Source organism: Cornus florida, unplaced genomic scaffold, assembly GCF_030987335.1.
Source record: "Cornus florida cultivar Cherokee Brave unplaced genomic scaffold, ASM3098733v1 CherokeeBrave_3.0.0_Hap2_Chr02, whole genome shotgun sequence".
Lineage (NCBI taxonomy): Eukaryota > Viridiplantae > Streptophyta > Magnoliopsida > Cornales > Cornaceae > Cornus > Cornus florida.
Genome location: NW_026775572.1, coordinates 82,656,464 through 82,671,070, shown reverse-complemented (window position 1 = coordinate 82,671,070; position 14,607 = coordinate 82,656,464). Strand labels below are relative to the sequence as shown.

At 40.5% G+C, this 14,607-nt stretch overlaps 2 protein-coding genes across 2 annotated transcripts; one reads left to right on the top strand and one right to left on the bottom strand.

The window, feature by feature from the left end:
• Positions 1-7,819: 7,819 nt before the first annotated feature.
• On the top strand, positions 7,820-8,450 carry LOC132287939 (uncharacterized). Its single transcript, XM_059789831.1, has 2 exons — positions 7,820-7,969; positions 8,062-8,450. The coding sequence occupies exons 1-2, from the start codon at positions 7,886-7,888 to the stop codon at positions 8,422-8,424; spliced, it is 447 nt and encodes a 148-aa protein (XP_059645814.1). The 5' UTR covers positions 7,820-7,885; the 3' UTR covers positions 8,425-8,450.
• Positions 8,451-12,744: 4,294 nt separating this feature from the next.
• LOC132296472 (uncharacterized) lies at positions 12,745-14,358 on the bottom strand. The gene is made up of 2 exons (XM_059794672.1): positions 14,251-14,358; positions 12,745-14,166 (listed from the first exon to the last, which is right to left on the bottom strand). Exons 1-2 carry the CDS (start codon positions 14,356-14,358, stop codon positions 12,745-12,747), a joined length of 1,530 nt encoding a protein of 509 aa, XP_059650655.1.
• Between the last annotated feature and the right edge of the window lie 249 nt (positions 14,359-14,607).

Below are 14,607 nucleotides of genomic sequence, written 5' to 3'. Positions count from 1 at the left end.
AGGTGCGTTCCAACGGAACCATTGGTCCAAAGGGACTAATAAAGACATGTTCCAACGAAACCACGGGTCCAAAGGGACTAGTAAAAGTATGTTCCAACGGAACCACGGGTCCAAATTAAGGGACTAGTAAAGATGCGTTCCAAGGGAACCATGGGTCCAAAGGGACTAGTAAAGGTGTGTTCCAAGGGAACCATGTGTCCAAAGGGACTAGTGAAGGTGCATTCCAACGGAACCATAGGTCCAAAGGGACTAGAAAAAGTGCGTTCCAACGGAACCATTGGTCCAAAGGGACTAGTAAAGCTGCGTTCCAACGGAACCATGGGTCCAAAGAGACTAGTAAAGGTGCGTTCCAAAGGGAATCTCATGATTACAAATGATGTGGTGGCATGACCTCTCGGAGTTTATTTTTGTTCTATCAATGGCTTTTGGATCCATGGCCGATGACGACGCTTTTGCTACGATGGTTGACAACGTTGTCTGAGCTAGTCGTAAAACCTTTCTGCATCTGCATCTGTAGTTGCTCTCCGGGTCGATTCGTGGCTGCTAACAACACTATCTGTGCTTGTGGCATGACCTCTCGGAGTCTGTTCTCGCTCTATCAATGGCTTCTGGCTAATCCATGGCCAATGAAGACGCTCTTGTTGTGGGTGTTAACAACATTGTCATTGCTTTCTGGGTTGATTCGTGGCTGCTAACGACACTATCTTTGTTTGTGGTACCACCTCTCGGGCTCTATCAATTGCCTATTTGGGCAATTTTGGGCAGTTGATGACGTGCCGGTTAATGGTGTTGTTACTGGTGGCAAATCCTCATCATCTATGCCTAGTGGTTGATTAAACTCCCTCCATAATCCGAAGCTCCAAAGGAATGACATGCTTCGATTGAAGATCAGACCTCTACGAGCGACTTCTCGCCAACCAAGAAAGCCTTAAAAAAATAATAAGAATAAATAAATAAATAAAAGGTATGTGGATGAGAATGCTTCATAGAATGTGATCAAAATTACAACTTACCCAAATGAAATATTGTCTCAGAGTGCATCTCCAATTAAGTCCGCTCAATGCTTTATTCTAGAACGTATCAATGCCATTAACTACTGCTTCAATGTGTTTGTCCTCTTCTTCCACAGCAACAATTTTTCGGCTTCAAAGAATGGATCCGAGCAAACAATTGAACGGATTCAAATTGGCTCGAAAAGAAGAAAACAGAACTTGCCAACCAGACACTCTTAGTTGCTTGCAGCATTCTTGTCCCAGCCAATGTAAGTGGCTTTAAAAAAAACTGTGAAAAGTTTCTCCAAAGCAACTTCATCAAGCTGTCTACACAAGTCCATTCCATCTGGGTTCTTGATTTTGAAGGCTAATGTATGAATAGAAAACTAATCATTGCTGGAAGAAAAATCTCTATTTTCTGTCAAAGAATAGAGCAATATCCAGTCAAAAAAAAAAAAAGACAAAATGCATGTGTATAGCGGATCATGGAGACCCAGTTCTCTAGTTATTCTTGGTGTGAATGGAGGATGGGAATCATGACAGAAAATTCATTGGGTCTGACTTTTCTTCAAAAAAAAAAAAAAAAAAACTTTGCAAGGATTGGTCTTCAAGTGGGTTCTTCAACAACGAACAGCTCCATTAACCAGGAAACAACTAGTGGAATGTAACTCAAGCAAGCAGGGTCATGGGCAATCAGAGAATTCACCGCACGAAGGTTGGAGCTTTCCGTTCGGAACCATGCCAAGTTGCCAACTCCTTGCTGTGGTCGGAACTTGAAAATTGCCCAGATCCCTTGCTTCGGCTTGGAAGCACATGTCGACTTGAAAAGAAGCTTTCATGAAAGCAGAGCAAAGGAAACTCATTGTAAGCCTGGAAATTTCTGATATCATGAAAATTGAATTGACAAGCAATACCAAAAATAAATAAATTGGAAGACTTCGTTTCAAAGTTCCTGTGGTGCAAAGTCCTCATGCACTAGGAGTATGAAGGAAGATTTGTTATGTTATTATGCCAATTGTCAATCGTAAACAATATTGGTTACATGATAAAATAAAAAAAATTAAAAAAAAAATAAATAGAAAAAAAAAAAAAAAGAGAGAGAATGAATTGTACCAGATTCTGAAATGGTGACACAAGTCGTCGAAGTGGGTCTTACTCACATCTTCTATAAGCAGCTTCAACTCTTTTGTCAAGACATGCATGGTAACTCTAAAGCATAGTCTTCCAACCAGTCATTGACCTTCAGTGGCGACACGGACCCGTTTGTGCCGAAGAAAGTTCACCAAAGCGACCAACGGGGTGGTCGAGACCAATGACTCGAAGACATCACGAAGAGAAGTAAGAGAGCGGGTGACCGTAAGGGATATTTGCATCTCTTCGTCAAGGTCCACCCGAGGAAGTAAAGCATAGCTCATGCCGGTTGGGAGGGCTTGGAGAGAAGCTTTCTAGACTCGGGAGGGAGGACCACTGGTGGAAATGAGGAAGGTCACATCGACTGTGGTGGTGGACGAGTCGCTTGGCAAAGGCAAAGACTCATCCCTGGACTTGTAGAATGAGTTTCGATGGTGCTTCAAATTGATGGCTCGGGTGCAGAAGAAATATTCTTTCGCCTTGCATTATAAACACAATGAACGACACGTTTTGCATAAAGATTTGGCAAAAGATCTGCCTATGATGAGAGGAAAAGAATCATTCATTGTCCAAATTGTTTAACCATATTTGGTAAGGAATTAATGACCACCGTTGTAAAGAAAAAATACATGTGTTATTGGAAGGATCAAGGATGGACTTCCTTCGGTGCAAATTAAAAAAAATGTGCAGAAATTTTCTCCTATGATCGATCGGTATAAACATCAATAACTCCGAATTGGATTAGTTTCTCCTCAACAAATAAGCGCTTGGGCCAAAAAAATCCTACCTAATGGAGAGATAGTTGGAGTGGTAACAAAACCCTACACTTCCCATTACAAAACCAATAAACCGGAAAAAGACGGATTACCCTATGCCACATAATGGCTGCAGGCCTCCTAAAAAAAGACGCGTGTAGAAATAAACATTGAAGAGGCTGGTGCATCAGTTCACTTAAAGGAAGAAATCGAAAGTGAAAAAAGGAAATTAATTTTCACTTGCTGGCAATTAAGATTTTATAATCTATTCCATATATATATATATATATATATATATATATATATATATATATATATGTATGTATATATATTTGCTGAACTTTCCAAAGTAGGATTTATTTCCATTCAAGAATTTTGACCTTTTCTTTCTTCATGACAAGATGCACGTGAAGGGTTGGTAGTGCTAAACAATGTTATGATTTAAATATATATATATATGTGTAAATGAATCCAAGTTTGGAAATTTTCCTTGACCAAGGAGTTTGAGGTTGGAACAGCTATGTGAAGAGAGAAATCATTGGCAAAAGAGACGGCACAAAACCCCTCTCAAATGGACAATTTTCTCAGTAGTAATTTTCTTTGGTACAAAATATATATATATATATAAAAGAGTGAATTGAAGTGCACCATATATAAGAGTTGCATGTGGCCAACTTTCGTCACTCAGATTTCAAAGAGGTTCATGCGTGAAATTGAAGGCGGTCACAAATATGTTCAAACAAGGATTTGGGAAATATGAAAGTATCTCTCGGGCGCGATCGACTCCATGCAAAACTTCGGTCTACTCATTTTCATACATGAGATCCACGTAAGAATATGTTTGCGCGGTTTTGAAATATTGGGTTAGAATTGTTAGCATAGAAAGTATATCCTAAAATTCCCAATATATATCAAGGACTAAATTAGAAGAAGTTTCCAAGTGCATGCATACACTTACCACCAAGCAAGAGATGAGTTAAACTGTCTTACACTTCAACATATGTACACGTGGAAATCAAGTTTGGTAAAAAAAAGCCATCCGGAGCTGATACTTTGGAACTTTGAGTGGGCTCAATTTCTTTCACCATTTCTTGAAAGTGATTAAAAAAAAAAAAAAATCAAAAAGTTGAAGACATCTTTGGTCAAGCTAATACTTCAAAGCTTGTTGTCCATGCATGCATGCCGTCAAGCTATGAAGTGGGGCAATTTGTAGACATTTAAAAATTGTGATGGTCTAATCACCGTCGGATTGATCAAGAAGTCAAATACTCCTTGATTAATTAAATTTCACAAATACAGATCCCATCAATGGACATGTGTCAAAATCTTACAGGTTCAAACATTTAAAGAAAAGTACGGTAAAATTCAAATGAATTCAAATTTGAATTTGAATTGATTTCCATATATAAGGAAACAAATCCCTTATTTATGGAAGAATCGCAAAATATTGGGAAGTTTCCAAATTAAATGACCCAGTCCTTAGCCTATAAATACAAGGCCACCTTACAAGAGAAAGGACACCTACAGAGACACAGAAAATTCACACAGAGAAAGAGACAAACAAAACATCGAAGCTTTGTCGTCAAAAACTCTGAAGTTTCTGAAGAACAACAACAACAAGCGTGCCACATCTATGCCGTTCTTCATCAAAACCCTTCAACATTCAAGATTTTGAAGAACAACAAGCACACAAGTGCCGTTCTCCTTTGAAGACTTTCAAATCCACCGCTCGAGATCAAACCTCACCGGCCCTCATTCAGAAATCTATTTGAGTTTTCTTCAATTTTGAAGAACTCAAATACAGTTCAACCATCGGCCCAAGATTAAGCTTCTAAAGCCCTTGCGCTGACATTCCAAGGAGATTCAATCAGAGGGAGAATCTATACTGTAATAGAATCGCCAAATAGAGAACTGCACTCATTTATTTTCTGATATTATTTAATAAAATTATTGTTATCGCATTTATTTTCGTTCCTGAATTTCTGGAATCAAAATTTGTGTGTACACAATTATTACAATCTAAAAATTGTTGGTACCCTTTCGGATTTTATAATATATAGAATTTTTATATAGTATTTATTTATGAATATTTTGTAAATTATAGAATTTTATTTTCATATATTTTTTAAATATTTATAGTTTTCATTCATATATCAATGAAAAACCTTTAAAAATATATAAATATATAAATTATATAAGTTGATAAACATTCATCACGTGCATCACACATGCCTTTTACTAATATATATATATATATATATATATATATATATATATATATATATAATCAAATAAATACTTCATCCTCTCTCTCTTTTCTCCCCTTTTCTCTCTCTCTCTCTCTCTCTCTCTCTCTCTCTCTCTCTCTCTCAAAAGTTCAACTAAAAAGTTAATAACACTAGGTCGTTGCTTTTCCCACGAATTAATATGTGAAAAAGGGTGCAAGCACTGTACGACTAATCCTTTACCTTTTCATGATAAGTAATTAAATATGGTGTGAAAAAAAAAAATTGATAAGTAATTAAATATGTGTATGTTTTACATAGTTATCATATATATATATATATATATATATATATATATATATATATTTATTTATTTATTTATGCGCGCGCGGGGTGCTTCAAATTAAGATTTTGTGCTCTAACGGTCTTAAGTAATATTTCCTATTGTTGAGGTTGAATTTCGCCGCGGTCTAGTACGACACCGTTTCCTGCAAAATAAGGATGGCAAAGTCAAACACCGGTGTGGTGCCGGCCGTTAACCCTTCGATGATCAAGTTAGCAAGGATTCTCGATAGAGAATTTTAATCGTAATTTGCTTAGTAGGAGTTTTTTTTTTTGTGTACCTTATTCCCGAGTCGTCTTTGTCTTTATAGTCACTTCCCTTATTCTTGATAAGGGAGTTTCATCGTCCTTAGCCCATGGAGCCTACCTCGTGGAAATCCTATCCTTGATAAGATTTGAACTTATCCCATGACAAATCATATCCTAGATACGATTTGTCATCATTCTTATCTAATAGAATGGTTATCCTTAATAACGAGATATTATCGTCTGAGAGTTGGAGAAATCTGGAGGCAGGTCAATATTTAATTCCCTTTTTTGTTAAGTCAAGATAGGCTAGGGTTATTTTTCCCTATCAGTTGCCCCCTATTTCTGGGTACGTGGTGGATCAAGGAAATACTTTCTATATTCCATTTGTTTCCTTTTTACTGCAGGCCCCTTCCATATTGTAGTAGGACTCCTTTACAAGAACTTCACTGTTACTTGAAAAAGAATTTTCTTTCCTAGAAATAGATAAATATATATATTTATTTATTTACCTTCCTTTTCTTTTTGGTCTGAAATCCTCCAAACTGGATCCTAACTGTGAGTTTATTGTGGATCGTTGTAGATACGTAATTAGGTCAAGTTGTCTCTACCAGGTTATTGGTGTAATTCCAAAGTGGTTTCGCTATTTTCGCGATATCCGATACCTCATCATGTTCGTGCAGAAAAATAACTTGAATACTGAATCTCAATCCGAGGACTCAACCTCTGAAAGTGTTGAAGAACTCGATCCTGACTATGCTGATGAATCTGGTGTTGATTACTCCTCAAGACCAAGGACTGCTTTTTCCAAGCAACCTCCTCGTGAAGGAGAATCCTTAATGAAGGATGAGAATTTACAGAGTTGTAGAGTTAAATATTCCATTCCTTCATCTATTCGTCTTCACAAACCCAAACCAGAAGATAGATGTTCTTCTATTCGTTTGGGTGAGGTATGTTTTTTCGAGTCGACTTTTGCTGCGAGCTTGCGTTTTCCGATTCATCCATTTGTAGAAGAAATTCTTTCTCATCTGAAGATAGCTCCTTCTCAAATTGCTCCTAATTCATGGAGAATTATTATAGGCTGTTTGATTGTTTGGGGAAAGTGTGGCAATGGCCGTCTAACAGTAAATCAATTCCTGCATTTTTATTATCCCAAGAAGAAAAAAGACAATTTTTGGTACTTCCAGTGTAGATCAAAGAAAACGTTCGTCCTTGTTGCAACCCCTGAAAATAATAAAGGTTGGAAGAGTCGTTTCTTCTTTATTTCCGGTGCATACGGGAAATTTCCAACTATTTGGAATAATTCAGATCCAACAGGTAAGATTTATATGTATATAGTTTCCAAATTAAATTTTTTTTTTTTTTTTTGTACCCGAGGGAACAGTACCCTCGGGTACTGTTCATGAATAGGATTTTTTTTTTTTTTGCACCCAAGGGAATAGTACCCTCGGGTACTGTTCATGAATAGGATTTTTTTTTGCACCCGAGGGAATAGTACCCTCGGGTACTGTTCATGAATAGGAATTTCTTTTTTTTTTTTTTTTTTTTTTTTTTTTTTTTTTTTTTTTGTGCACCCGAGAGAATAGTACCCTCAGGTACTGTTCATGAATAGGATTTTTTTTTTTTTTTTTTTTTTAGGTGCAACTTATTATTCTTTTTCCCAGAATTTAAGGACAAACCAACCCTCTCCATTCCAGAAGCCGAGCATGTTGGTAATGCCTCTTCTTACGCAGTAAAGACCTTTAGCGATCTCATAACTGACGAGGCTTTAGATTTGTATGTACGAGCTCATAGCTCAAAGGAAACATCCACCCACTTAGAGAAAGGTAAGAAAAACAAACATACTTATATGTGAACTTATTGATTTTTAGTTAATATCTCATTAAGTATTTCCCTTATTACTTTTTATGCAGGCAAGAAGCTCAGTAAAAGAGTCCTAGCCCAAGTCCGGTCAAGTAATCTCCCTTCTACTCCTGCTTCCAAAAAATTACGAAGGATAGGAGAAGGGAATCATGGTACATCCACAAGCCCTGGAGTGTTATCAGGTCCTACTCTTGTACCTCTAGGTTTCAGCGGATTTGGTGGGGTTCCTACTAGTTTCAAAAGTTTTTGTTCAGTATTAACCAACCAAGCCTTTTCCCACGGGGAATCGATTCTCGATGACGCTAATGTCGCGAATGACAGGTTACATAAAATGGTAGTAAAAGACGACACTGCCAGATTGCAGAGTCTGCCAGCATCTGAGTTTTCAAAGAAATTTCTTCATCTAATCAGCCAGGTGAGATTTTACCCTTATTATGCGCATCTCTTTTTTTTTCGTTTATTTATTTATTTATTTTTAACTGTTCGCCACTATTTATTTATTTATAGGGCACTACATACTCTGTTGTTATCGCCAAAGAATACGAGAAGCTTTCCTTAGAGATGGCTTCCCTCAAGGCTAAATATGAAGATGTTACTTCTACACTTAAAATAAAAGAAGATGACTTGACTAATGCAAAATTAAACTTTCAAGATGAGAAAGTGAAACTTACCAAAGAATACTCTGATAAGCTAGAATTCGAGAAGCTAGCTGCCGTGGAGAGTTTTAAAAATTCTGATGAATTCAAGGTGCTCATAGGCAAGGCTTGCTGTGATGGTTTTGACCGGTTCAAAGCTCTTGTCGGCAAAGATCGTCCAGACATAGACTTTTCTAGGTATGACGTTCTAAGTGAGAGCGAAGAAGAAGATTGAATTCCATAGTATTAGTCATATATATATATATATATATATATATATATATATATATATATATATTAGGTTTTTTGATTTCTCAGTATGTTATTCCTTTAAAACTTTTCAGAATATCTCTGAATCCAGAGAATAGTTGCTCTACTTTTGTCTTTCATGGTATTGTTTCATACTTGTTGTTTCCTTATACAGAACTCATTTTACTTTCCCAGGCTTCACTCAGCCCGTCCTTCTTTCGAAGGAACATATTTTTACGAGCTTCACCCAGCTCGTCCCTTTAGTAAGGAAAAGTCACTTATTTCTTTTAATAAAGAAGGGGACTTAATGTGTCACTAGTCCTTATGTGACTTATAAAATTCAGTAGAAACACGTGCAATAAATACGAATAACCATTTTATTAAAGACCTATCGAAAATAATAATCGATAGTTGAATATTAGCATCCGTTACACACTGGTCTGCTTTATTGTAGCTAAAAACATTCTATCACTTTTAAAAGTGAGATAATAAAATAAAACACAGCCTGGCATGAGTACCTACTGGTAATATTTCCTCAAATGTTCTGCATTCCACGGGTGGGGAAGCTGGCTCCCACCAAGTGACTCTAACCAGTATGCCCCCGGTCTGTTGCTTTTTGTTACTCGATAAGGGCCCTCCCAATTGGGAGCTAACTTTCCTTCCCCCTTTTCCTTAGTAGTCGGGGTAACCTCGCGAAGCACCAGGTCTCCTGGCTCGAACCTCCTTGGCTTGACTCGGGCATTATAGTACTTGGATATCATCCGGTGGTAAGCCGCAACCTTGACCTGGGCCTGCTCCCTTTTCTCTTCTACCAGGTCTAGGTTTAATCGTAGTTCCACTCCGTTCTGTTGAGGTTCAAAATACTTGGTTCTGAAGGTAGCAACCTTCGTTTCTACCGGGATCACAGCTTCACTTCCAAAAGCTAACCCAAAAGGGGTCTCCCCAGTAGTGGTTCTTACGGTAGTGCGATAGGCCCATAAAACTCCGGGTAGTTGTTCAGGCCACAAGCCCTTAGCCTTTTCTAGGCGCGTCTTGATCATCTTCAATATTGTCCTATTCGTGACTTCAACTTGCCCATTGGCTTGGGGATGGGCAGGAGAGGAGAAATGAACTTTGATCCCAAGTTCATTACAAAAATCGAGGAACTGCTCACTTTCAAACTGCTTCCCATTATCGGTCACAATTACCCTTGGTGCTCCGAACCTGCAGATTATTGTCTTCCAGAAAAACTTTTTTACTTCATTCGCTCCAATATGAGCTAATGGCTCAGCTTCTACCCATTTGGTGAAATAATCGATAGCCACAATTACGTATTTAGTTTGTCCCTTCCCTTGGGGTAAGGGGCCGATGAGGTCTGTCCCCCATTGGGCAAAAGGCCACGGCCCTGTAAGAGGGGTTAACTTTTCTGCTGGTTGTTTTGGGACATTGGCGAATCTCTGACACTTGTCACATTTCTTCACAAACTCAAGTGCATCTGTCCTCATAGTAGGCCAAAAGTATCCTTGTCGGATAGCTTTATGCGCTAGTGATCTGCCCCCAGCATGATTTCCACAAAGGCCTTCATGTATGTCCTTTAGAATGTAATTTGCCTCATCAATGGAGACACAACGCAAGTAGGGTAGAGAAAATCCCTTCTTGTAGAGAACCCCATCAACGAGGGAATATTTTGCCGCACGCATCCTAATCTTTCGTGCTTCCATGCGGTCCTAGGGTAGCTCTTCGTTCTCAATGTACTTGATATTGGGTTCTGCCCACTCCATGCCATGGGCCACCTGGTGTATTTTCTGTGGCCAATCCCAGACCGTGCTAGGCTCATCCAAATATCCTACGGGTATGGCTTTATCTTCCTCTGTGGTTGCCAGTCGAGCCAGGGCGTCTACCTGCGCATTCTCTTCTCGGGGAATCCGGTGAATAGAAAACTTCTTAAAAAAACCCTTGATATCCTCTATCTTATGTAAACAGATCTTCATCTTCTCATCCTTGGCTTCATATTCCCCCTGGACTTGTCCTGTTATTAGTTGAGAGTCAGTATATGCTACTAGTCGTTCAACTTCCAAAGCTTTCGCCATCCTGAGGCCTGCTAGGAGGGCTTCATACTCTGCCTCATTGTTGGTTGCTTTAAAACCAAACCTGAGTGCATATTTGATGCATTCCCATTTGGGGAGATAATTACTAGCCCTGCCCCACTTGCACGGGCGTTGACAGACCCATCCACATATAACGTCCAAGTAGATTCGGCTTCTTCCTGCTTATCTGCAGCATGCTCGGGCCCATCTTCTGGTGTGAATTCCGCTATAACATCTGCCAGTACCTGGGCTTTTAAGGCCGTTCGAGGTTTGTATTGGATATCGAACTCTCCAAGTTCTACCGACCACTTCATGAGTCGCCCTGAAGTATCAGGTTTGCGGAGAACCTGCCTAAGTGGTTGGTCCGTCAATACTATTATTGTATGAGCTTGGAAGTAAGGCCTGAGTTTCCTCGCGGAGATAACTAGAGTAAATGCTAACTTTTCTATCCTTGGGTACCTTTCTTCCGCCCCCCTGAATGCACGACTAATATAATATACCGGTTTCTGGTTTCCATCCTCTTCGCGGACCAAGGCTGAGCTTACTGCCGACGGAGAAACTGCCAAGTACAAATACAACTGTTCTCCTTGCATCGCCCGCGACAATAATGGTGGTGAAGTGAGATACTCCTTTAGCTCTGTAAAAGCTTGCTCGCACTCAGGGATCCATGAAAAAGCTTTCCTGAGCACACGGAAAAAAGGCAAACACCTATCGGTCGCCCTGGAAATCAACCTGTTCAGAGCTACGATCCTTCCTGTCAACCTTTGAAGTTCCTTGGTCGATGCTGGAGACTACATGTTGAGAATCACCTGGACCTTCTCAGGGTTAGCTTCTATCCCTCTTCTACTTACCATGTAACCGAGGAATTTCCCAGATGAGACTCTGAAGGCACATTTACTTGGGTTGAGCTTCATCTGGTGTTTCCTGAGGACTTGGAACGTTTCCTGTAGATCAACCAGATGGTCTTGAGCTTTCAAGCTTTTTACCAGCATGTCATCCACATACACTTCCATATTCCTTCCGATTTGGTCCTTAAACATCAGGTTTACTAGCCGCTGATATGTTACACCAGCATTTTTTAGCCCAAAAGGCATCACCTTATAGCAATATAAACCTCTGTCCATGATGAAAGAGGTTTTATCTCTGTCTGGCGTGTGCATTGAGATTTGGTTATACCCTGAGTATGCATCCATAAAACTGAGTAGCTCATAGCCAGCTGTCCCTTCTACCAACATATCAATTCTTGGCAGAGGGAAACTGTCTTTGGGGCACGCCTTATTTAAATCCATAAAGTCTACACACAACCTCCATTTTCCATTGGCCTTTTTTACCAAAATAACATTGGCCAACCAGTCGGGATAATGAACCTTCTGGATGAAATCAGCTTTCATAAGCTTATTCACCTCTTCTGATATAGCCATGTTCCTTTCCGCGGCAAATGTTCTTCGCTTTTGCCTGATAGGTTTGAATGTAGGATCTGTGTTTAATCGATGCTCAATCGTAGTTGGATTAATACCAGGTATGTCTTCATGTGACCAAGCGAATACATCTTGATTCTGTCTGAGGAACTGTATAGGAATATTTGTGAAATCTGAGGGGAGCAGAGACCCTATCTTCACCTTTTTTGTTATGTCAGTGTCATTCAAGCATATCTCCACCAAGTCCTCGATTGGCTTAGCCTGGTCTTGCTCATTCTCTTCAACTTCATCGACAATCAAAGCCTTCTGCTGTCTCTTTTCTTTGAGAGAGGCAACGTAGCATTCTCTGGCAATGGACTGATCTCCTCTTAGTTCGCCCACGCCATGCTCGGTAGGGAAGCGCATTAATAGGTGATAAGTCGAAGTGATAGCCCTCATCGAATTTAAGGTCGCTCTTCCTAGGATGACATTGTAAGCAGATGGACAATCCACCACCAGGAAGTCGACCATGACAGTGACTTGTTTTGGGCTGTTTCCTACAGTGACAGGAAGGATGACTGCTCCTAGAGGATAGACTTTGTCTCCCGTGAATCCCACCAATGGTGATCTGGTAGGTCTGAGTTTCTCCTTACCAATCTTCATCTTACTGAATGCATCAAGAAAAATGATATCAGCTGAACTTCCATTATCTACCAAGATTCGCCGAGTATTATAGTTAGTGATCATCATGGTGACGACAAGAGGGTCGTCATGAGGTTGCTGCACATCTTTCATGTCTTCATCTGAGAATGTAATAACTGGATCACCTAAACGAGGCATCTTTCAATGTTGAATCTGTACTCCCACTTCGCACACCTCAGATGAGCTTCGCATTCTCCTTGCATAGGCCTTACGGGCTGAGCTCGATTCTCCACCTCCTGCACACCCCCCGGCTATGACCCTGATCTCTCCTATTGGTTGTTGATTAGGAGGGTGGTTATCTCGTCCTGCTCTTAAAGGGTTAATGTCGGTTCTGTCATTCCCCACAATAAATTTTCGCATGTGCCACCTTCGGATCAGAGTCTCAATTTGATCCTTAAGGTCGAAGCAATCCTCTGTAGCGTGCCCATGGTCTTTATGGAACCTACAACACTTATCACGAGGTCTCCTTGCCGGATCTGACTTTAACTTCGGTGGCCACTTCAGATATGATTCATCCTGGATCTGTAGGAAAACTTGATCTATCGGCATATTTAAAGGAGTGTAATTTGTATACCTCTCCGTGTTCTTATAGCGAGATGCCCTTTCATTCTGGTTGACCATAGGTTTCTTATACTTGGTTTCCTTTTCATCTCTGATCGTCAGGGCCGGCCTTTTCTTGTCTGACTTCTTATCCTCCCCTTCTTTTCCCTTTCCCGCAATCATTGCATCTTCAGCATTCATATGTCTTTTAGCTCGAACCAATAACTCGGCCATGTTGGTAGGAGGTTCCTCTGATAAAGAGAAGAGAAATCTTGAGGTTTGAAGTCCTCCCATGAAGGCGGCTAGGGCCACCTTGTCATCCGCTTCCTCCACCTGTAACATCTCCGTGTTAAAACGACTAATGTAATCTCGCAGTGACTCTCCCTTCTGTTGCTTCACAGTAAGGAGGTGGGTAGCCGGCCTTCTATGCCTCTGGCCAGCAATGAAATGGCCCACAAAGCCCTTACTCAATTCTTCAAAGGTTTCGATGGTTCCTGGCTTTAGTTTGTTGAACCATACCCGTGCTGATCCTTTAAGAGTCGTTGGGAAAGCCCTGCACATGATCTCATCCGGCATCGCGTGTAGGTGCATAAGCGCCTGAAAAGTCTCCAAGTGGTCGAGGGGATCTTTACTTCCGTCGAAACTCTCAATTATGGGCATTCTAAATTTGCTTGGCAAAGGGCATTTCATAACCGAGGGGCTGAATGGCAAATTGGTTTTCTGCACCAAACCATCTATGGCTGCAATGCCTTTTCCCTTCATGGCCTGCATCACACCCTCCATCTTTGCCTTGAGATCCTGCATCTCTAGGTCAACGTGGGAAATTTCCTTGGTCTTTTCAATGACAGTCGTGTCTTCATGGGGTCGGGAACTCCGTGGAAGAAAGGGGTGGATCACCTCTCTATGTCGGTTTCCCACCTGGCTTTGTTCAACTTCGGTCTCATGTCGGGGAGGATGAGTATCCTGCTCTTCCAGATTCCCATTACCCCTGTTTGGATTCGAGAGGTCTTGGCGTGGCAAGCCCTGTTGAACCGGTGGAACAAGGTGTTACAGGAGTGCTGCATTTTGTTGGATCAACTGGTCCATACCCTGATTCAGAGTTTGGACCTGCAGTTTCAACGCTGCAAATCGTGTCTGGTCATTTGCGACGTCTAGATTTTCACCCGACTCTTCCCTTTGACCAGATCCCTGCGACGGTGTTCCTTCGGTAACCATACCGGACCGTAAACGTCTATACCCAACGAGTAATAAATCGATTCAAGGGAATCGCTGTTCCCACAGACGGCGCCAACTGTTGAGATTGAATTTCGCCACGGTCTAGTACGACACCGTTTCCTGCAAAATAAGGATGGCAAAGTCAAACACCGGTGTGATGCCGGCCGTTGACCCTCCGACGATCAAGTTAGCAAGGATTCTCGATAGAGAATTTTAATCGTAATTTGCTTAGTAGGAGTTTTTTTTTTG

Coding starts and splice junctions, on each gene's coding strand:
- LOC132287939 (XM_059789831.1), top strand. CDS start 7,886: ATGGTAGTAAAAGACGACACTGCCAGATTGCAGAGTCTGCCAGCATCT. Junction 7,970..8,061: donor TTCTTCATCTAATCAGCCAG/GTGAGATTTTAC, acceptor ATTTATTTATAG/GGCACTACATACTCTGTTGT.
- LOC132296472 (XM_059794672.1), bottom strand. CDS start 14,358: ATGGTTACCGAAGGAACACCGTCGCAGGGATCTGGTCAAAGGGAAGAG. Junction 14,167..14,250: donor TTGCAGCGTTGAAACTGCAG/GTCCAAACTCTG, acceptor CCGGTTCAACAG/GGCTTGCCACGCCAAGACCT.